Here is a 21,490-nt window from a genome sequence, read left to right as displayed (position 1 = left end):
GGCAAAGTGTCAAAATTCAAACCACGGGTAGGCACTTAGAATTAGAGGTAAACCACAGGTGGGTAATGTGTAATTATCCCTTTTTTTTTTTTTTTTTTTACCTCTAGGTGGCCAAGGGAACTCATACTCGGCATGTCCAAGTGCGTCCTGCATGACTCGTGAATCATTTGCACTCCCTTCCCATCCCGTATGCACATACGTAAACCGCATGTCAAAGTTGCATGCACACATCACGTTTTGGGTGATATCACTCCATCTATCTCTAAATGCGGTGGTCCTATCGGATGGGGCAGAAGCACTTATGTGCGTCCCATCGATAGCCCCCACACATTTTTGTTAAAAAAATAGGTAGCTGTAATTAATAAATTAAACTTATGTGCAATATAGTGTGAACAATATGAAGTTCACCAAAGTGAAGTTTGCTAGTACAAAAATGTATGTATCCAATTATTACAGGCTGAACAGTTCTGTCCAACTACCTAGGTACGTAGCTAGAGATATTGGAACATTTTGAACAATTCATATAACCAATAGTCACGGTTGGATGTAGTACTTGCATTTGACATTGGAATTTTTTCAATGGTTTGCGAACTCAAGGTTGTCTACATCAACTTTGATATGTTAACTTGTCTACTTTATTTAATATTTGTCAATCAACCTCAAATTAAAAAAACTAGAAATACTTCAGAACTCTTTCATACTTCATATTGTTTTCTTTCTATTCTCTATTATAGATCTTTCACAATTGAATTTCATCACAAGGATAATTTAGCTAAGAACTAAAAAAAGAAAAATCAAAGCATACCTCAAACCATGGATAATATTTCCCATTCCCTTGAAGTGATTGAGGGAGCTCAGCTGCATCAACGTCGGGCCGGATGATGATACATCCCAAAGCATGGATAGCACGCAAGGTACGCCGAAACCGCCTTTGAATGGTCTCGAGAGAATGTTGGAAGCGGTTGGCAATTACCCGGTAGTCAGCGTTGTGTCCGACGATAAATAGCACTGTCCCAACAGACTCCTCAACTGAAACCCAACCAGTGTCCTCCTCTAATAGGTGCAGCCGCTTCAACTCATTACACAAGTGTCTAAAAATAGTCTTGTCCATGCAGAATATGTCATAACACACTTGGGGATTTCCTTCTAGTACTTCAATCATATTGTTCATAGTGTGAACAATATGAAGTTCACCAAAGTGAAGTTTGCTAGTACAAAAATGTATGTATCCAATTATTACAGGCTGAACAGTTCTGTCCAACTACCTAGGTACGTAGCTAGAGATATTGGAACATTTTGAACAATTCATATAACCAATAGTCACGGTTGGACGTAGTACTTGCATTTGACATTGGAATTTTTTCAATGGTTTGCGAACTCAAGGTTGTCTACATCAACTTTGATATGTTAACTTGTCTACTTTATTTAATATTTGTCAATCAACCTCAAATTAAAAAAACTAGAAATACTTCAGAACTCTTTCATACTTCATATTGTTTTCTTTCTATTCTCTATTATAGATCTTTCACAATTGAATTTCATCACAAGGATAATTTAGCTAAGAACTAAAAAAAGAAAAATCAAAGCATACCTCAAACCATGGATAATATTTCCCATTCCCTTGAAGTGATTGAGGGAGCTCAGCTGCATCAACGTCGGGCCGGATGATGATACATCCCAAAGCATGGATAGCATGCAAGGTACGCCGGAACCGCCTTTGAATGGTCTCGAGAGAATGTTGGAAGCGGTTGGCAGTTACCCGGTAGTCAGCGTTGTGTCCGACGATAAATAGCACTGTCCCAACGGACTCCTCAACTGAAACCCAACCAGTGTCCTCCTCTAATAGGTGCAGCCGCTTCAACTCATTACACAAGTGTCTAAAATAGTCTTGTCCATGCGGAATATGTCATAACACACTTGGAGATTTCCTTCTAGTACTTCAATCACATATGACCTCCCACTCAGGATATTAGTGCACATAGGTTGCTTCATGTAGCACTTTTGCACGTACTCTATACACAGCTGAACGTAGGCTGTGACAATCTCGAGCTCCACCTCACTATCGTACTCATCTGAATCAGACTCAACCATGCCTGAATCACGATCTAAATCGGTGTCGGCCATAACTGAATCACACCTGTGGGCAGCCATGAAGTTCACATCAGCCACTATAAAGAAGTACATATATATATATATCGCTTTATGTATATATATCTATATTGCTGTATGTATAGAAACCTGCTTCTCAAGGAATTTTTTATGGTAGATCCTACAATCACATGAACCTTGCAGCCTAAAAAAATGTAGGCGCCTTCGCTAATTCTACATTCTGGACTTACTAAACATTGAACAAATTGCTTTACTTCGTAGAGTACACTATGATTTTTTTTTTCTTTTCTTTTAATGATGTTAATATTTTAATAAAATAAAAATTGTGAGTTAACCCCTTTCTAATGGCAAAAATATCTAAGTCCATCAAGTGGATATGTGGCCAACCTTGGAGGCAAGTGTTTGATCAATTGATCTCACCATATAATCCAAAAAATATTAAACCTTTAGGACTTCAAGACAAATATGGTTTGTCAAATACAAGAAGACCTAATTTAAGGAATAGCAAAGAAATATTTCTAAGAGATTATTATGACATTGATAATTTTACATATTATCTTTGGTTTAGTTTTTTTAAAAATTCCGAAAATTTAAAATGATTTCATTTAATATATTTTCTTCAAAATGATATTATTATTATTATTATTATTATTATTGGCTTATACTCAAATACAACATTTGAACAAAATAGTATTAACTTTTCAAAAAAGTAAATGGATTCCATTAGTTTGTTATGGCTTAATTAGTTGAAGGAGCCTCCGCAGTAATTGACATGGAAGCCTCTACGGATAGAATTGACAAGTTACTATAGACAAGATTAAGTATGAGTTCACCTGACTTCCTCCTTAACCTATTAAAAAGCATAAAATGTATTGATTTTTTGTAATAATTTTTTTTTATTTCTCAAAAAAAAAAAAAAATCTCGAAATGGATTTTTTTTTTTTTGTTGAGAAATAAGACTAGTCCTTTACTGAATTAATAGAAACTTCTATCAAACATTACAAGATTGGCAGCATCACAATGGATGTCTTCTAACCAAATTTGAAGGTTCGAGAAAGATCTTTGCTAATTTAGTTAATTTATCAGCTACTGCATTGCCCTTGCGTTTTACATGGGTGAAAGAATCTCAAAGTGAAATATTGAATGATCAATATGAGGTGAAAATATACCAATCTATATTTAGCTATGACTTTCACTCATATTCAATTGCTGCCACTCTCTTTTTTATTTGTAGGGTTTTATTTGCCAAGTGGTCATTAATGTACATTTTGAAGTTTTCGGACCAATCATGCAAGTGCAACCAAGTAAGGTACCCTGTCCTATGGTATGTTCACTAACTTTTACCCAAGATGTTGGCATTTACCCTGTCCTATGCCATCAATTCAATTCTCATTCATTACTAACTTTGATATTCCTAAAAATAATTATGTACCTTCATTATTGCTCATAATTTGACTCACATTCATTAATTCCTTTTCAAAAACTCAAGAAGAAAAGCCGATTGTGAGAGTGTGTGGAAAATATCATTAAACTGCTTTTAGAGCATGTAGCTTGGTGGTATTGAAAATGGACTGAAACGTACCCATTGGACTGAATTGTGCCTAATGGACTGAATAGACTGAAATGGACCGTAATAGACCGAAGTGTAACCAGTGGACTGAATAGACTGAAGTGGACTGAAATGTACCAAACGGACCGAAATGGACCAAGTAGGCCGAATTGCTACTCTGATGGAACCAGATGATGATTCTACTAAGTTGCAAAGAATTAATGTTGAAATCATGTACTACTCACACCAACATATGCATTAATGAAGTACAAAATGATTTATTCAATGACTACTATGAAGCAACAAAAAAATTCTTTCAAGTTGCAAAACAATCCCACTAATTTTAGAAAAACAATATTTGTCGTTCAATTTTTTAGATTGGAATCCTAATCTGCAATCAAAGAAAAAGAAACAAAGACTTGTTTATGAAAATAGAACCAATCCACCATGAAACACTGAATTTCTTTGTCACCATTTTGTTCCATACCAAAGCCGCAAATTCAACAATCTCAGAAACATCTATTCTAGTGCGTATAATTCATAAAAGAAGAAAAGAAAAGAAAAGAGAACATCAAACGCAACATATATAGTCACGTCTACATGCACTTTCTCTGCTAGCTTTAGCTTTCCACATAGACCATACACTATTGGCATTTGGCAACACAACAAAGCATGCACATTAGATTCTAGGCAGTGCTTATATATGAGTTATGAATAAGTAAGCACAACTGATCAATAGGCATTCTCGTCTCTTTAAACAAGAAGAATAAAATTAATTAAAGACAATAATAATAGTGTGTGTCACGTCAAATGAAATTAAAAAATAGACTATTCTATATATGGAAATGATGCTATAAAATATTATTTAGTAAATAAATATGCCTCATAAAGATGTTAACATATTGTCCAAATAAAAACACATCCAAATTCAGTATAGAACTAAGTTTAAAGGAAAAGGTTTTGGGGTGCCATAACCATGATGAGAAAATTTTGGAGTTTATGTATAATATATCTCAAACAATCAAACAAATAAAAACGTCAGCCAATTATCAGGACTCCACAGTCATTGGCTTAAAGAAGAACCAACCAACACCAAAATCCTTGCTTTCCCGAAACCAATAAAACTACTTTTCCAAAACTAAATCAAAACATAGTCTTTAACACAAGAAAGAAAAAATAAATAAACAAAACATAGTTTATTGTTTGGCAGTTCTGGCTCTGCAGTATGTGTTCTGTTGAATCTCAAGCCTACTGCTCTTGAATCAAGAGCAGTAGGCTTGAGATTTATAATCAACTAGCTTAATGACATTTAAACCGATTAGCTAACATTTTCTATACTTAAGAAAGAAAAAACAAACGGGAACACTAAAGCGCATGGGAAGCGTATTAATGCTGACCCAATAGAGGCTCCTAAGTCACTAGTATCTTTTTTCCAAAGCAATATAAGACGTAACAATGTGTGAAAATATTTCTCTATGTCAAAATCGTTACAGGAAAACACGTTCAAATTTGGCTAGAACGTGTATTCCTGTAACAAAGTGTTGCCAGATTTTAAAAAAACCAACAACCTCATGGGTAAGGCATGACAAATATATTGACAAGATAATAGACATATTAGAATTCATAATTTTATAACTCTGATTAATTCCTCAGAAAGATATTATGACAGACCACAATTATTATTATTATTATTTTGTTGATGAGAAACTAACCAGAAAAATTTATCAAATAGAAAAAAGAAGAACAAAAAGAATAGGAAAAGAATAGGAAAAAGAAATAACCAAAAAAAAAAAAAAAGGCAGATTCAAATCAAATGGAAGCTATTATTCACCCAGAAATGCATGCAAAGAAGAAGAAAGGAAAAGAATAGGAAATTAGTGAACATCAGTTTCCAGGGGTCTGAAAGCAAACTTCAGTACATCCTTCTAATTACTAGAAAAGAAATCATTTGCTATGAATTGGAGTGCCCTAGAGCACTAAATAAGAGCTAAATCTAAAATTTTTCAACCAAGAAACTGATACTTCCAGCAAAATCAAATCATAATTAACAAAGAATGAAACAAAGATTTATACAAAAGGAATACCTGAAAGGTAAAGCTGGTTATGGAGGCATGAAGATTTAGTAATGAGAGGCAATAAACAAAAATCCTCACCTGTAAATACCCTATATGCAGATGGTACACTCCTTTGCTCTGAGACCTAAAATGCACCTGATTTATGCAAGCTATATAGACCTGGATCAATTATAATAGGCGTGGCTCTTTGATACCTGCGGATTTCATAGAAATTACAATCCTTTTAGGCAGTGTTGTATACAAATTTTGCAGACAATTCATGTGCTGCTTTCAAACTAATTCCAGCAAAACTACAAATAACTAACAAAAGAGAAAGGATGAGCCAAATACTCATTCCAGCCAATGTCACTTGTATGCTCAATAAAATACTACATTCTTAAAATAGCTGACAACGTATGAAGCAGATATGTGACACAGAAAAGAAATTTGCAAAATTGAATGCAGAAGCTTACTTTTTAAATATATATATATATATATATATATATATATATGTCACCAAAGTTAGAAATTCATAGAAGACACGACAACCACAAAACATATTTCTTACATAAATACCATAGATGTCCCAAGGAAGTTAACATAATAAAGGAAGGCATAATGCAAACATTGTTCATAGTATTAACATAATACAAACTTTGCCTATTCACATTAAAGCAAACTAAGAGTACTAATTAACTTCCTAGGCTGTCTACACGGCGCACATCATCAGTTAACTTCCTAGGCTGTCAACCACAACCACCACTACTGCAATCCACCCCCAATAAACTCAATCCAGGCCCTTCTTCTATCAACCGTCATGGCGAATAAAGCGGCTCTACTCTTAGCGTTATGAAGCTCCTGCACGACCTTGCAATATGTGACATGATCGACATCGGTGTGCTGGTTCAGAAGAGTTACAGCTACTGTAATTGACTCAGGGTCAGCCCCCACAGCAGAGTCTCCAGTGTCGATGGACTTTTTCCCCCGACGGTTCCTCATGTCAGTAAAACCCCATATTGCCTCAGTCATGGATTCAAGGGAGTGCCCTTTCTTCCTTTTTCCACTTGAATGAGACGGTTCAGCTGGCCGCTTTTCAGCTTGCCTCCGGCTTTGGGCTTCACTCGGTGTGGGCAGCTCCTCCACATCATCCAAACCATCGATGCTAACATTGACATGTACCCCCTCAGATAGGAAGGCTGCATCAAGTTCTCTCTCTTCATCACTATTGGGAGCTGGTTGGGCAGATGACATTTGGAGGAAACCTGTGGCTGTGTTTGAATTGAAAAGCGTGCCCACCAGCTCATAGTGTCTCATCCCCTTTTTCTTGAACTCTTTGAATTTATGATTGACCTATTAACAACCATATATATTGGTTAGATGTTTTATTGATATAAAACCCAATACAAAGTAGATGGCTAATTATAATAACCGTATAACAACACTCTTTATTCCAAATTTCAAAAAGCCAAAAAGGTTTTTTAGGAAATTGTAGACATGAATTATGGCTCAAATTCCACTAAAGGGACAAAATGGCATTAGATCAGTAGCGATTTTGTGTTTTACTCAATTTTTAAGGTTTCATTTTGGCTTAAAACTAGCTTGATAAAACATTTTGATGGAGATACACACACATGACTCACATGCAAAAAGCTTGACATCTGTCATTGATTTCTTCCAGCAAGGAAACCATACTGACAGTGATTTCATGCCACTTATTAGCACAAAACTTTTTATATCTTAATTTCTTTAATTAACACAACTACACACTCAGCAGTTGTAGAATATTTTATAAAATTTTTTGCTTTTTTTTTTTTTTTTTTTTGAGGGACAAATTTTTTGCTACTTTAGACTCATGGTTGATCTCTAATGGACCGACTGCCAGAAACGTGGCATTAGGTTCAGCATGAGTAGGGGTGATGGCTATCAAATTCGCCTTTCACTCTACTCTGAAGAAATGGGTCTTTTATTAATTTTGTCTTTTCTTATATATAGGTAATGGACCTTCCTTGTCATTGATTCTAAATTCTAATAATTAAGAAATGCTTAGTGCTCAGGAAAGATCATTGCATTGGGAGTACTCATTTGTGAACTTGTGCCAGTGCTTCTAGATATTTATTCTGTCACTATGTGATAAGATTACTCAGAATATTTCAATGAGATATGAGTAATTTCGTAGATGAATAATATAAATAAAATAATATAAGTGAAAGATATAAGTCAGATTTTATAAGTCACATTAAACCCACAGTAAACCCCATATATAAGTCAGATTTTATTCCATTCCTAAAAGTATCATCATGAGAAAATGCTACAAAAAAAACTATTTAAATCCACTATTTATTAATACACTCATAACCCAATAAACCTCATATTTTTTTATATTTTTGATATTTAAGTCAGATTTAAGGACTTACCGCAAATGCAGCAGCCCAAGCATCCTCACTGGCCGTCACCGTATTTGAAATGGGGTCCCATCCCATTCCTGTACGTGCGATGAGCTAGGAGAATGTGCGGTGTCTCTGTTTCAGTCGTTGATATTTTTGTGTAAGTTGTGCCTTGGTGTAACTTTTAGACGCACGCTTGTTAAACTCATTGACAACTGTTGTCCAAGTTCCAGACTTGAACTGGCCTTGGGGCATATTCCCTTTAGCATCCTCTTCTAACAAGATATCAATGAAATGTCTCTCAACTGCTTCAGGTCACTTCTTATCCTCGGCATCATCCATCTAAATAAATGTTGTTATACTTACATAGATTCGTAAAATGGTCTTCTATGATATGGATTTAAAATCATTAACTTACTACTCAGTAAAAGACCCAAGTAGCAGGCATATAAGAGAAAATTCACCCCATATAAAGGAAAAATACAAAGATACACATTGTATACACATCAGTTTTAGCTCAACTTGCAGTGGCATTGTATATTTATCAAGGCATAGGAGCATATTATAAATTTATAGTTGAATATATGTTGAAAGGTCAATGTCATTTAATGTATCAAACCAAAGCTGAAGCCTTTTTGGTTCATGACATAAAGAAGCAATTATACTACTTTGAATCTTTTCAAGGAATGCACAATACTATTTTTCAATTATCATAGACAGAAGTGAAGCTTCAAAGAACTATTAAGTAATGTTCGAAATTAAACTTAACCTTAGATAACATGTATATATATGAAGAGACCAAAAGTATGTTTCAGAGATTGTATGTAAATCTGAGAAGTTGTAATTGAAAATGATCAAAGCCTAATAAAGCTTACAAATAAAAATGACTTATCAAGGTCCATTGTCACTACTTGCTAATATAAACATCAACCTATGGTTTAAAACTATGGCAATCTACCATATAACAATTGATTAAAAAAGTTAAGAAGAAAGTGGTCTACATTCTGTTTTCAATGCAAACTGAAGATAGGACAGAAACATTAGCAATTCAGTATGAGACAACTCTCAAACCTGCACTAGCAAGAAAAAAAAAAGGGGCCCTGTTTAATATGTTAACTTTTAAATATAAAATTTAAAAAATAATATTTCAAAATGATTTGTATTTAGTAATAATCACTTCTTTTTTTAATAATCAAGAAACTTATAAGAAGTTGGAACTACTATCAACAACAACACACAGTCCGGCCAAAAGGCCAGACTCAAAACAACAAGAGACTCAACACACAGTCAGGCCAAAAGGCCACACTCAAAACAACAAGAGCCTCCAAAGAGGTTAACAGCATTAGCAACACCAAGTTCAAGCAGGCCAACGGAAATCTTAGTTGTGAATTACCACATTCATTTTTTCATGAACTTATAATTTCAAGAAAAGAAAAATTTGATAATAACTTTAAAACCTTGCTTGTCAATAATGAGATGAAGAATTCAAATAAGTAATAGTAAAAGAAAAGAGTGGGTCTGTGGAAGGAAAATGAAGAATCCTTTTTGTCATTTAATAAGCTCTTATAAAATTTTATGTATATGCAGGTTTTTTTCACAATTTGTGATTATCCACATTTGACTTATGCTTCATTTATTTCCTGAGGGATCTTGTAGCTATCTGGGATTAAAATGGTAGTTTTAGGAATCCAAACTTTCTTTCCCCTCCTTCCACTTTTTGGCAACTAAATAGACCAACAGTGTATTGTATAAGTTATTTTCATGTACTGGATTTTAAAATGTTTGGAGACATTTGCAGGGGATGGGAACCCTATATAATAGTTGAAGTCTCTCTCTCACACGGCCGTTTATACATACTCCCTTTCTACTTCAACGAAAACATTAAACCATAACACAGAACAAGCATACATTAGCAAGCCACAAAATGAAGAGATTTTTTCAATGAGCTACGTACAAAATTAAAACAGAACTTAGAAGCATGATTCACTATATATTACACAGACGTACCAGTAAGGGAACACGGTGAGAGGAGGAAGCAGATGCTCTGTAATGCACGAGAGAGGTGGATGAGGATGGGAGTGAGGCTTCCATCTGAAAGAATATATGGGATTAAAAGAAGCCCTAACATGAATTAATGTGAAATGATCTGAACTTGATTGGGATGTGAAAGAAAGCTGAAACAAGTAATTAACAAAATTAAAAACCTTTACCTGACCGACCCTTTCGGACTGTGTGAGTTTGCCTTTTCCTTAGCAACAGAGCTTCGTTGGTGAGGAATTAATTGGGAGAAAGGGATTACTGTGATTGATAGGGGTTTCTTCCAAATGATGTGTATGTGGGATTTTGACGCGTTTATGAAGCTACTATTAGGAGTAATGGCGCCGAATCCGTGAGGGGTGAGGTGGAATGCCGCTGGGTCAGAGGAGTAATGGAGGTGGGTGAGAGGAGTAATGGAGTTCGGACTGTGATATTCTTTGTAGAGATGAGAGTAGAGAGGAGAGGAGAGATGAGATGATATTCTTTGGGGCATAAAGACTGAAGAGATGAGAGTAGAGAGGAGAGGAGACAAACATTAGAAAAAAGCTGATCAGTGGGTCCGGGCACAGTCAAAACTGAGTTCAATTTTTATTACCGTTGTGCCATCCGAAACATCTGTTTAGTGTTTAAAATCACAGCCGAGCACGTTTCAAAAAATATATTTCAAACATGGGTTTTTGAGCAACCATTTCCAAACAGCCCTATTTTAAACTCTGTCACCAAACATATTGTTTCAAATGTTGGACACTAGTGTTCAGTGTTTAAACACTGAACACTGTGTTTTCAAATGACAAACCAAACGGGCTCAAAATCTCTTTTAACCTCCTACTTTTCCATCCCCATGGGAAGATTTTGTAAATTTGCATGGGAAAATAGAGAAAGGCCAATAAAATAAGGCAAGCCTTCAACCATTTGGGCCATAAATTCTCGCTATAGCACAAATCATAGCAGGCCATTTGTAGCCCATAGATTCTCTCTCGGGTCTTCAGCTTTAGTCCACAAAAACAGCAGAAAGAGATATCCAGTCCACCAGGGCGCAAGTAAAAGAAAGTTCAAATCAAAGACCAACAATATATCTCTGAGAGACTCCATCTGACTCTGTTATCTTCTTCAGCCTCAACTCTCTCTCAAAGCCTTAAACCAAAAAAAAAAAAAAATCAACACCTCTACTTTACACTTTCATACACTGAAACCTCTCTTCAGAGAAAACCAAAAAAGAAGAAGAAGAAAAACCTTCCCATACAATAGAGAGCAAAAACGATGTCGTACGTGCCTCCACACCTCAGAAACTCAGGCCCAACCACTACCACCAAAATCTCATCCGTAAACCTAGACAATGGCCGTACCAACCTCTCCTTTTCCTCCTCCTCCTCCTCCAACTCTTCTCTCTCTTCTCCTTCCTCCAATGCCTTCCGCCGCAGCTCCGCCTCCTCCGTCCCCAACTCCGTCCTCCCTCAATGGCAGCCCTCCGAACGCGTTCTCCGCATGAAGCCCGACCAGGTAGGTTATTCGCCTCTGCTTTTTGCTTTCTGAGCTTCTTTTCTATCTCAAAACGCGTCGATTCGGTGTTCATTTCTTTGATTCTTAGCTCTGAATTCATTTCCTTAGGGTTTTGCTACTGTTACCTTGTTTTGCCATTTTTTTTTTTGCTTGCTTGTAATTTTGTGCACTGTGTCTGCTATCAATATGTTTTGAATAATTGCTTTCGAAATATAATCAATGATCTAATCTATATATATATGTACAGATTGAAGATGTTCGTTTGCGGCTCAATGTTGATGTTACTGTTGCGTCGGACTCATCTCCGGCGCTTGCACCGATTGAGTCCTTTACGGATATGGTAATATTCGTAGTTTTACATCTCGTTCCAACCGGTCTAGTGTGTTGCTTACAACGTACGAGTTTAAGAAAATTTTATGCATTTCTATATTTTTTCAGTGTCTGCATCAGAGCATCATGAAGGATATAGCGATTCATGGATACACTACGCCTACTCCTATTCAGGCGCAGGCAATGCCAGTTGCCCTGAGTGGAAGGGATATGCTGGGTTGTGCTGAAACGGGAAGCGGCAAGACGGCTGCATTCAGCATTCCGATGATACAGGTCTTTTGTGATGAAATTTGATACTTCCTTCGTTTATTATGTGGTCACAGATTGAATATGTAGCCTGCTAAGCAGATCTCTTCTCTTTTACTACATCTGTTGTCTTACTCATATCTTTTAATTTTGGTTACAAATTTTTTTTTTTTCAAATGCAGCATTGTTTGGCACAACCTCCTGTTTGTCGTGGTGATGGACCTTTGGCATTGGTACTGGCTCCTACTAGAGAGCTTGCCCAGCAAATAGAAAAAGAGGTGAGATAGCTGTTGCTGTTCTTCAGCTACATAACATCAATGATCATGAGTTTATAACTTTTTTATTTTTTAAATTGGAAGTTTCTGTCAGTGTTTTTCTTATAAATCATGTCACCATACAACTCTTTACCCTTTTATTATTATTATTATTATTTTTTTTTAGTTTTGAGGTGTATATGGTTCTTCATTCAGAAATTTGAGGATTGTTTAGAAATTTCTGGGATAATTTCTGAATTGGATGGTATTACATACTATTTGTGTGAGTAAAAACTTCCCCAACGACTCATGTATGTTTCTAAGTACTTTCAAGCATATATAATGTATCGTGCAGTTAATAACTTGCTTTGTTTCTTTGCTTTTGAGTACCCTTTCTATTCCTTTGGGATTTTAAGAGTAAGAACCATTCATGATATCTAGCTTTAACCATGGGATGGTCTTTTTCTATACATAATGAGTGCTACTTTTTAACCTTTTGTATTTTATACCTGAATTCTTTGGAGTTTTTTATTTTTAATTTTCTTTTGTATGTGATATGTATGTTTGTTTGGGCCATCAAGTTGGGCATCCTTTGATATATCTAATTCTTTACAGGTTAAGGCTTTTAGTAGATCTCTTGAGTCGTTCAAAACTGCAATAGTTGTGGGTGGAACAAATATCTATGAGCAGGTGAGTAATTTTGGCCAGATAATTTATGCTTTGTACTCTTCAAATTCCGAGGTTTATTGAAGGAATAGAGACTTTTCTTGTCCTGTATTATACTCTTATTCCTGTTGAAATTTCTGGTTGTGGTCAAGAAGAATAAATTAGAACTTTTCAGTTTGGTAACCATTTGTTCCTCCTGAATGCCTCTCCATTGGCAGATGGTAGAATGTAATCCTCAACTTTTTCCTTTTTTTTAACACATAAATACTGGAATGTTCCTTTTATGGTCTGATCCTCTGCGAGAGTTGGGTTCCATATAGCTTACCTTATATTTTTGCTGGATGTTATGACTTATGACAGAGGTCTGAGCTAAAGGCAGGAGTGGATATCGTTGTTGCTACTCCTGGAAGGTTTATTGATCATTTGCAACAAGGAAACACTTCCCTCTCTAGAGTTTCATTTGTTGTTTTGGATGAAGCTGATAGAATGCTGGATATGGGATTTGAACCACAGATAAGAGAGGTATATGGTGTTTCAATTCATTCTCTGGATATGCTCTCCCCCCCTCTTTAAAAAAAGTAACACACAAGCATGCACATGTAGGTACTGTTGCTCGATAAAGCTATACTTTTCCACTTTAGTTTATGAGTGAACTGACATGAAAGAAATATCAATAAATGGGTAGCCTTGAATTGGGTGGCCACATGCCATTTTGTTCTATATGCATAGTCCATCAACATTCCAGAAGAAGACATGTTACTCTATGTTGACCCTGTTTCAGGTGATGCGGAGCCTTCCAGAAAAGCATCAAACTTTGCTGTTTAGTGCAACCATGCCTGTGGAGATTGAAGCATTAGCACAGGTTAGGTCTCCTGCTGATCTTCTATTGCTATCACAAGCATCATATAAGTTATATAAGTATGTGAATGTCCTCATGTGTCTCTCCTAAGTAGGGTGAGTGAGCAACACTAAGTTTTTAACGTTTTTTTTCTTGGACTTAAGAAATCTTTCTGGTGCCCGAGTGAGCATCAAATGACCTTGCCTATGTATCAATTTTGTATACTTTTCACAGGCAAGATTCTAGCATGATACCTATCTGATTATACCCCATTCAGTTACCACTTGAGAGAAAAGTATTTAGATATAAATGTGAATGGAAAGCTGAGTGATTTAGATTGCATATAAATATTTTTTTCCATATTATATGAATATGATACACTTTTAACTCCTAGACTTGCTTCGAGAACTATCATTTCTTTTGTTTTATCCAATGACAGGATTACTTGAATAAACCTGTTCAAGTGAGGGTTGGAAATGTGAGTAGCCCAACAGCAAATGTATCTCAAACATTGAATAAGGTTTCTGAAAGTGAGAAGGTATGCTTACTTAGATGCATAAATCAAATTGTCTTTTCTGCATATGATGTTGAAAGCTGGCTTAATATTTGTTTGAATCATCTATAATGAAAATTTTGGTTCCTTTTTTATTCTTTTGGTTTATGAGGGCTCCCTTTTTGCCCCTGGGGGGGTGATTGAAGAAGCTTTTGCTCCTTTAGATTTTGTTTCTTCTTAGCTATGAGTTCAGTTTTCAGTTTACTCATTTCCATGTGGGTTTAAACTAAATCAATTACAATTTCTGAGTGGAAAGGTCAATACAAAGTTAGATATATAGATTGATTTTGCTTATTATTTTATGTCTGGATTTGATGATATGGAAAGATGTGGTGGATGTTTGGTGGTATGTATTTGTTCTTCGGCTACTGTGTGGTTTTACTTCCATCAATCAATTTTCTTCAACAAGTTTCTTTTATGTTACAATCTTTTTCTTGTGCTCTGTTTGATTTGTTGGAGCACATTGTAATTTAAGAGGTTGATTGTATTGTTCCCATTGTATATTCCCTGTATAGTAGGGAATTTCTTTCTATATTTATTAAAGTTTTGCAATTTATATAAAAAAATGTTACTCTTATATTTACATCTTTGCTTTCAAATGCATCTGATCCTTACTAGGTAAAGTTTTTGGCCTGACTTAATGTGGTTATTGCCTTTAATATTTTGTAGATTGATAGGCTTCTAGCTTTGCTTGTAGAGGAGGCATCACAAGCTGGAAGATCTGGTCGTTCCGTTCAATTAACTATTGTGTTTGTGGAAAGGAAGGTATGCTGAATTTTTCAAATTTATTATGTCATTTTTATCATCATTTTTTAGCCTATAAGTTACAATATTTTGCTTATAAACAATTATGTTCATTTTTTGTGCACATTTTTCCTACACCAACATCTTACTTTCTAGAAAAGTGTTGTTGATTCAAACACGTTTACATGTTGCTGATGCTATGCTCAACCATGCATGTGCATCCCAACTTTTCAGTGTATACTTTTTAAAATGACCTAGCGCAAATCTTCACACCTACCATCTGTAGTTTGTGTTTTGCATTCATGTACTGAATAACTTGACACAGTTCAAATTTACACATGAAATTTCTAACTCAAATCATCATCAAATTTAAAAGAAAAATATTGTGAAATTTGAGTTCACATTTGGCTATTCTCTGAATTTCTTGCTGTTACATAATCTTGAAAATGTAGTGAGAATCTTATTTTCTTTTAAAGAGAAATGCTGTAGAAATGTTGCAATGACATTTTTCCCTTGCTGCTCTTTTCCTTAAATATTATAAAATTGCATACCCCAAGTACGCATCTCTCTCAAATAAAGGCCAGTTACTTCTGATAGTTTTTTAAAAGACCATTTATCTGACTTGCTATTATGCAATTTTATTTGTAAGGTCATTGCATGAAATTTAATAAAATTAAATTTGGTTCTGCATGCAGACAAGGTGTGATGAAGTTGCTGAAGCTTTGGTAGCACAAGATTTACATGCAGTTGCTCTTCATGGTGGCCGTAGTCAGAGTGAAAGAGAGGCTGCTCTACGTGAATTTAGGAATGGCTCTACTAATATTTTGGTAATCACAATTGCGTTGCTGGGAAATCTTTTGTTGGAATATCGAACTAGTTTGAAATGTTCGTCGGAGTTGAGTTATGGAATATGAAATGTTAGGATTAAAAGAGAGAGAGAGAGAGAGAGAGGCTACATTGATGAACCTTTGGGCTTCGCACATATTTATATTAGGGTATGGAATGTTTACAAGAATACTCTTATAAACATGCTAATATAAAAAAATAACAATAAGTAAACAATCAGGGAAATATACAATGTTGGGGAACTTTTAGGATTTGTCTGGTTGGGAGGATGCAAAAGTGGGAAGATATAAAAAATTTTAGTTTTTCACCATGTGTGTTTGGTAGGAGGTAGGAAAAGTGGAATGATAGAAATTAATTGATTATTATGCCCTTATTATAGTTTGAAATAATGGGGTAATAGGGATGGTAATGTCTTTTTAACTTCACATCTACTTTCCCCCCTCTTTTATCTCCATTTTGGGAAGATTACATATTGCAGGCCCAGGTGGAAAATCACCCACCTGTTTTCCTTTCCCTCCATTTTCTCTCCTCAACCAAAGAATGGAAAATACCTATTTTCTCTCCCCCCTGTTCCCATCCTTCCCTTTTTGCTCCAACCAAACATAGCATTAAGGTGCATTTGATGTCCTGAGGAATTTTTATGGCTCTCTTTCTCTCTCTCTCTCTCTCTCTCTCATGCGCGTGCACACACACACACATATTATCATAAGTAGTTCAGAAATGGCAGCCACCTCATACAATAGAGCAAGAACATCAAAACCATTTTGTTTCAAGATATCTAAAAATTAATCCCAGACTAGAGCATTAGCATTGGATATGCTATAAGCTAAAAAAAAAGCTATTTTAGCACACAATTGACAAAAGGCAAGCTGCATTGGATGTACCATATGCTAAAATAGCAGTGCACTGTAGCAATGCTACTTTTTTTAATTATTTTTCTTCGTATTTTCTCTCCTCTCAATATCTCTCTTTCTCTCGGTCACCAAATCGGAATGCTGAAGCCCTTGAAACATACTGGTCAAAATATAGGGGTGTTTCGGATTGCGATTGTAATTTCAGAATATACCAGCTGCTTCAGACTGGTTTTTTTTAAAAAAAAAAAAAAAAAACTCTTTGAAGCTCTGCAAATTTTACTGCACGGATCGTTGTTGGTATCAGTTTCCCTTTCTCTTTTTCGTTGGTGTCAACATAGAGGCACATCTTTTATTTTATTTTATTTTATTTTTTTTAAACCAGGAAAAGCTGTAGCCCACTTCTCAGAAATATGCTTCTTACCTTTTTTCTAATGAAGTATCTGCCCACTTTTTGGTGGATGTACATACCAATGTTTACACTTTACATTGGTTTGTACTTTGTCTGCCCACTCATCGTTCTTAATTGTTGACCTCCATGTATTTTTACTTTTTTATTTTGAACTTTCTACATGGCCAAATTTCACTTACTAGCTTTTAAGTTTAATCGATTTTTCTGTTTATTATGAATTGATAGGTTGACATATTAATTAGGACACAGACTTGCAATTTCAAACACTCTTAATAAATTCTTTGGACTGTGATCAATACTTTTTAATTTCATGAATGCATATACATTATAATGGTAATCTTGAAGTGGTACACCATTAATGCAAGCATCGAAATATTTTATTTCCCTGACCAAACTAAAACAGTCTCTGGTACGACATTGACAAAATTGTGTATGTTCCTCCTTTTACTGATTTTATCTTCTTCCTTTAATTCTTATATGTCTCTCAATTCTGCATGAATGCATTTATGAGGGCCTTAAGTATTTCCTTTATCCTTATATGTCTCTCAGTTCTACTTCAATACATTTATGCAAGTCTTAGCTCATTTCTTCATCTTTATATGTCTCTCAGTTCTACTTGAATATATTTACAAAGGTCTTAGGTCATTCCTTTATCCATGTCTTATTAGGATGCTTGTATGCAGGTTGCCACTGATGTTGCATCTCGTGGCTTGGATGTCACAGGAGTTGCTCATGTTATAAATCTGGATCTTCCCAAGGTATTTTTGGCTGCACATGAGAGCTACTTGATCATTGAGTTTCATCTGAATTCCACATGCTTGCCTTGGAGGGTTATCTGAAATTTTGGGAATTCTCCATTTTGTAAATAGCCATTCTAGCAATTTACAATGTCATCAGTAGTGATCTTCTTGAGTATACAAGTACCATGTGATGTGAATCTCAACTTGTGGTCAATGAGGTCTTTTTGCTACTGATATGTTAGCATCTCATTAGCCTGGTATTTTTCAGTCATTTTTTTTCCTTGTGAGATAGCAAAACCTGAAGCTTCAGTTATGGCTGCCTCAATTATAGACAATGGAAGATTATGTACACCGGATTGGAAGGACGGGGCGTGCAGGATCAATGGGCCAAGCTACTTCATTCTACACTGATCGTGATATGGTATTTTGTACTACACCTGTTCCTTTTACTTCCATTCATCCTTGCTTCCACTTGTAGATGACTTTTACGCTTGATTGTGAGTGCATTTTGCAGGTGCTTGTGGCACAGATAAAGAAAGCAATAGCAGATGTTGAATCTGGGAACCCTGTGAATTATGCAGTTGGGAAGGTAGATCTGGTTATAATAACTTATTGCGATTGCTTTTTGTTGACCATTGACATCTTGAGCCTTCTCCATTTCCTTCTTAAACAACTCCAACTTCCCTTAGATTTAAGCAAAAATACAGGGGCCTCCTGTGTTGTTTGAAATTACAGTTTATTCCATGTCAGAAGATTCTGTCAATCGAAAATGTAAATTAATGTTACTGCCCCCGTCCTTTTTGACAAAAAAATAGGATTCTAGTTTATTTTGGGGAATAAATAAATAAATTTTACACACACACACACACACACACACACATATATATATATATAGGAATTTTAGAGCAGAAACAGGATAATAGAAATTTATATAATAAAAAAATTTTAAAAGGGAAACTTTGGCATTTAAAATACTTCTGATGAAGTCTTTAATATTTCTGTCTGTATCAGTAACAAACTGGCCAAAAGTTTATGCCAGGTATGAAATACAGGGAGGCTTGAGTAATTTTTAAAATAGGAGGGAGGTTCAATTTTGATTTTGACAAGGCCCCCTGTATTTTTGCAAGATATACTTCAGTCCATTTTATAGGATTCTTCTGACAAAAATGTAAATTGAAGATTTGGCCCTTGTCATCGTTTAAAATAAATTTACAATTATGCTTCATTTTGAGAAAATTTCTGATTAAAAAAAAAAGAAATATAATGTGCACATGAGAGGGGTAGAGAGCATGAGTCTGAGAGTTTTAGACTAGAGAAAGGTTTATAAGAGTTAGCATTTTATGCCAGTAAAAGTTTCTGACTATATTGGTCTTGGAATGGACTAAAGTGTATGCCAAGTGGGAATCATGGACAAGGTCCGAAAAATTTATTTGAATATGGGAGTGGCTCGAGTATGCCCCCCTCCCCCCGCACCCCAAAAAAAAGAAAGTCTTTGGATGTTTTGGTAAAGCATAATGGTTGTTGGTATTAACTTACAGGATGCAAGAAGGAAGGAGAGAGAAGCAGCAGCTTCACACAAAGAAGCAAGAACTGCTCTGTCCAACCTCTCAGTGATGGGACCCAGACCAATAAGCATTGAGGATAAGTATATGTTCATGATTGCAGCCTCAAACGTTAAAGGAGAGGGTGCTGCAGATAGTGCTTGGGATGATTGATACAGTCTTCCTTTGGTACCTCTTTCAAAGATGATTGATGATCCAATGCCTAAGGCTCCAAGATCCTTACATTGGTAAGTAGGATGTGCAACTTTTTGTGGAAAAGTTGGTTTCCATAACTTCTACATATTGCAACGATCTGTCTGTGAAGAGCTGAAGATAGATTTCTCGACCCTTTTTCTGTCCCTCCTGTTTGGTTGCATATGGCATCCATGCATGCTTATTTTGTGCATCATTGGTAAGTCATACTAATGAAATGCAAATGCATCTGCAGGTGTGTTGCTTCTGGACTTGGGGGCTTTTACTGCAAAATTTGCTAAAGATAAGAGTTTATTGTAAAGTCTGTGTTTCGGTAATGTTGTTCCTTTACATCATGAATGTCACCGGCATTTGTAGCAAGGACCTGGCTCGATGCCTTGGAACTTGTAGGGTTGGCTAATGAGTGGCGAATATTGTATATCTTAATAGTCAATTTCTCTTGAAAATTCTCTTATTAATTGAAATTTTATCGTAGATACTTGCATCATTAGAGGTATATATGAATTTGTACCTTCCAATGGTCACGCCAAGATAGGGAAGTCACATTGGTTGCCCCCCTCTAACCCTTTTTTTTTCTTTTTCAATAAAGAATTTGTACCTTATATTTCTTGTCTAATATTTGAATAGATTAGCCTGAACATTTGTAGAAAAACCATACAAAATGAGGTGTATAATTTTAATGTACAAAAAGCAGTTCAGTTGTTTTAAAATGTGAGGATACCTCCTTCCACTTCTAGTCCTAGTGCTCCTTAAAAAAAAATTGGCGGCCATGCATTTTTGTGTCGATGCTTGTAGGAGAGAAAAGTTACGACAGTTTAGCAACTGCCTAACTCTCATTGGTGGATGCCTCTGCTTTTACTATCTTGGGCTGATGCTTCCCTTTGTCCTAGTGCTCTTGTTTGTAAGATAACAATTTGGTAACATATCAGTATATCAGCATAGAGCATAATTGTTAATATTGTACAATATGCAATACAAATCGAATTGAACTAAAAAAGTATTATATCATAGGTACATGTTGACCATACTACATTGTATCAAATTGAACTACATGTTGACCATGGTACAATACATAGATACATATTGAATGAATGCATAGACATGGATTTAAATTGGAATTTTCGCTAATTTGAATTGAGTCCAACTAGTTGATAGATTTGTTTTTAACACAAAACCATTAGTCTACTCCTAATAAAATAACATGTTCATAAGGTCTCTTTTTATTCCCCTTTTCTTTCTCCTATAAAATTTGGACCATATTGGACACTTAACATTCATACTCGCAAATTTATTCTTCATACTTAATTTTATACTTGCAAATATATTTTGTCTATATCATGAATGAAATATTAAATGATAATATAGATTAAATAATTTGTACATTACCTCACTAATCCTATTTGTTCTTAATTTTATTAAAATTTTAACAGTCCAAATGTAGCTATTAAAATTGTGTTTTTTCTTCACAATTAAATTGTGATTAAGTCAATCCAAAAGAGGAAAATTATTTGTCCATGTTCAAAGAGGATAGTGATTAATATACTACTAAAAAAGAGTGAGTTGATTCAAGTTAAGAAAATGAAAAAAGAAAAGAAAAGAAAGGTAAATGAGTACCCAAAATAA

General features: G+C 35.2%; 2 protein-coding genes across 3 annotated transcripts; one reads left to right on the top strand and one right to left on the bottom strand.

Annotated features, from left to right (window-relative positions):
- Positions 1–6,474: 6,474 nt before the first annotated feature.
- LOC126691313 (uncharacterized protein At2g29880-like) lies at positions 6,475–8,192 on the bottom strand. Its single transcript, XM_050386394.1, has 2 exons — positions 8,127–8,192; positions 6,475–7,062 (listed from the first exon to the last, which is right to left on the bottom strand). The coding sequence occupies exons 1-2, from the start codon at positions 8,190–8,192 to the stop codon at positions 6,475–6,477; spliced, it is 654 nt and encodes a 217-aa protein (XP_050242351.1).
- A 3,004-nt stretch (positions 8,193–11,196) lies between these two features.
- LOC126726924 (ATP-dependent RNA helicase DBP2-like) lies at positions 11,197–20,354 on the top strand. 2 transcript variants are annotated; one of them, XM_050432343.1, is made up of 15 exons: positions 11,201–11,633; positions 11,881–11,973; positions 12,072–12,236; positions 12,392–12,487; positions 13,079–13,153; positions 13,490–13,651; positions 13,911–13,991; positions 14,407–14,505; positions 15,190–15,285; positions 15,960–16,091; positions 18,057–18,131; positions 18,445–18,534; positions 18,628–18,702; positions 19,652–19,902; positions 20,103–20,354. In XM_050432343.1, the coding sequence occupies exons 1-14, from the start codon at positions 11,394–11,396 to the stop codon at positions 19,826–19,828; spliced, it is 1,656 nt and encodes a 551-aa protein (XP_050288300.1). In that variant the 5' UTR covers positions 11,201–11,393; the 3' UTR covers positions 19,829–19,902; positions 20,103–20,354. The 2 variants fall into 2 exon arrangements, with proteins under 2 accessions (XP_050288309.1, XP_050288300.1); XM_050432352.1 differs by lacking the exons at positions 19,652–19,902; positions 20,103–20,354 and having other exon boundaries at positions 11,197–11,633; positions 18,406–18,534; positions 18,628–18,708.
- The last annotated feature ends 1,136 nt before the right edge of the window (positions 20,355–21,490 follow it).

Source organism: Quercus robur, chromosome 1 (assembly GCF_932294415.1).
Source record: "Quercus robur chromosome 1, dhQueRobu3.1, whole genome shotgun sequence".
In the NCBI taxonomy this organism is placed as follows: Eukaryota; Viridiplantae; Streptophyta; class Magnoliopsida; order Fagales; family Fagaceae; genus Quercus; species Quercus robur.
Note: the sequence above shows the minus strand (reverse complement) of the source record. Positions and strands in the feature narration are given on the sequence as shown.

Excerpts from the sequence above, each read along its gene's own strand:
- LOC126691313 (XM_050386394.1), bottom strand. The coding sequence starts at position 8,192 with ATGGGATGGGACCCCATTTCAAATACGGTGACGGCCAGTGAGGATGCT. Across the intron at positions 7,063-8,126 it reads CTTGGGCTGCTGCATTTGCG|GTCAATCATAAATTCAAAGA; the intron begins GTAAGTCCTTAA and ends GGTTGTTAATAG.
- LOC126726924 (XM_050432343.1), top strand. The coding sequence starts at position 11,394 with ATGTCGTACGTGCCTCCACACCTCAGAAACTCAGGCCCAACCACTACC. Across the intron at positions 11,634-11,880 it reads TCCGCATGAAGCCCGACCAG|ATTGAAGATGTTCGTTTGCG; the intron begins GTAGGTTATTCG and ends ATATATGTACAG. Across the intron at positions 13,154-13,489 it reads GAACAAATATCTATGAGCAG|AGGTCTGAGCTAAAGGCAGG; the intron begins GTGAGTAATTTT and ends GACTTATGACAG.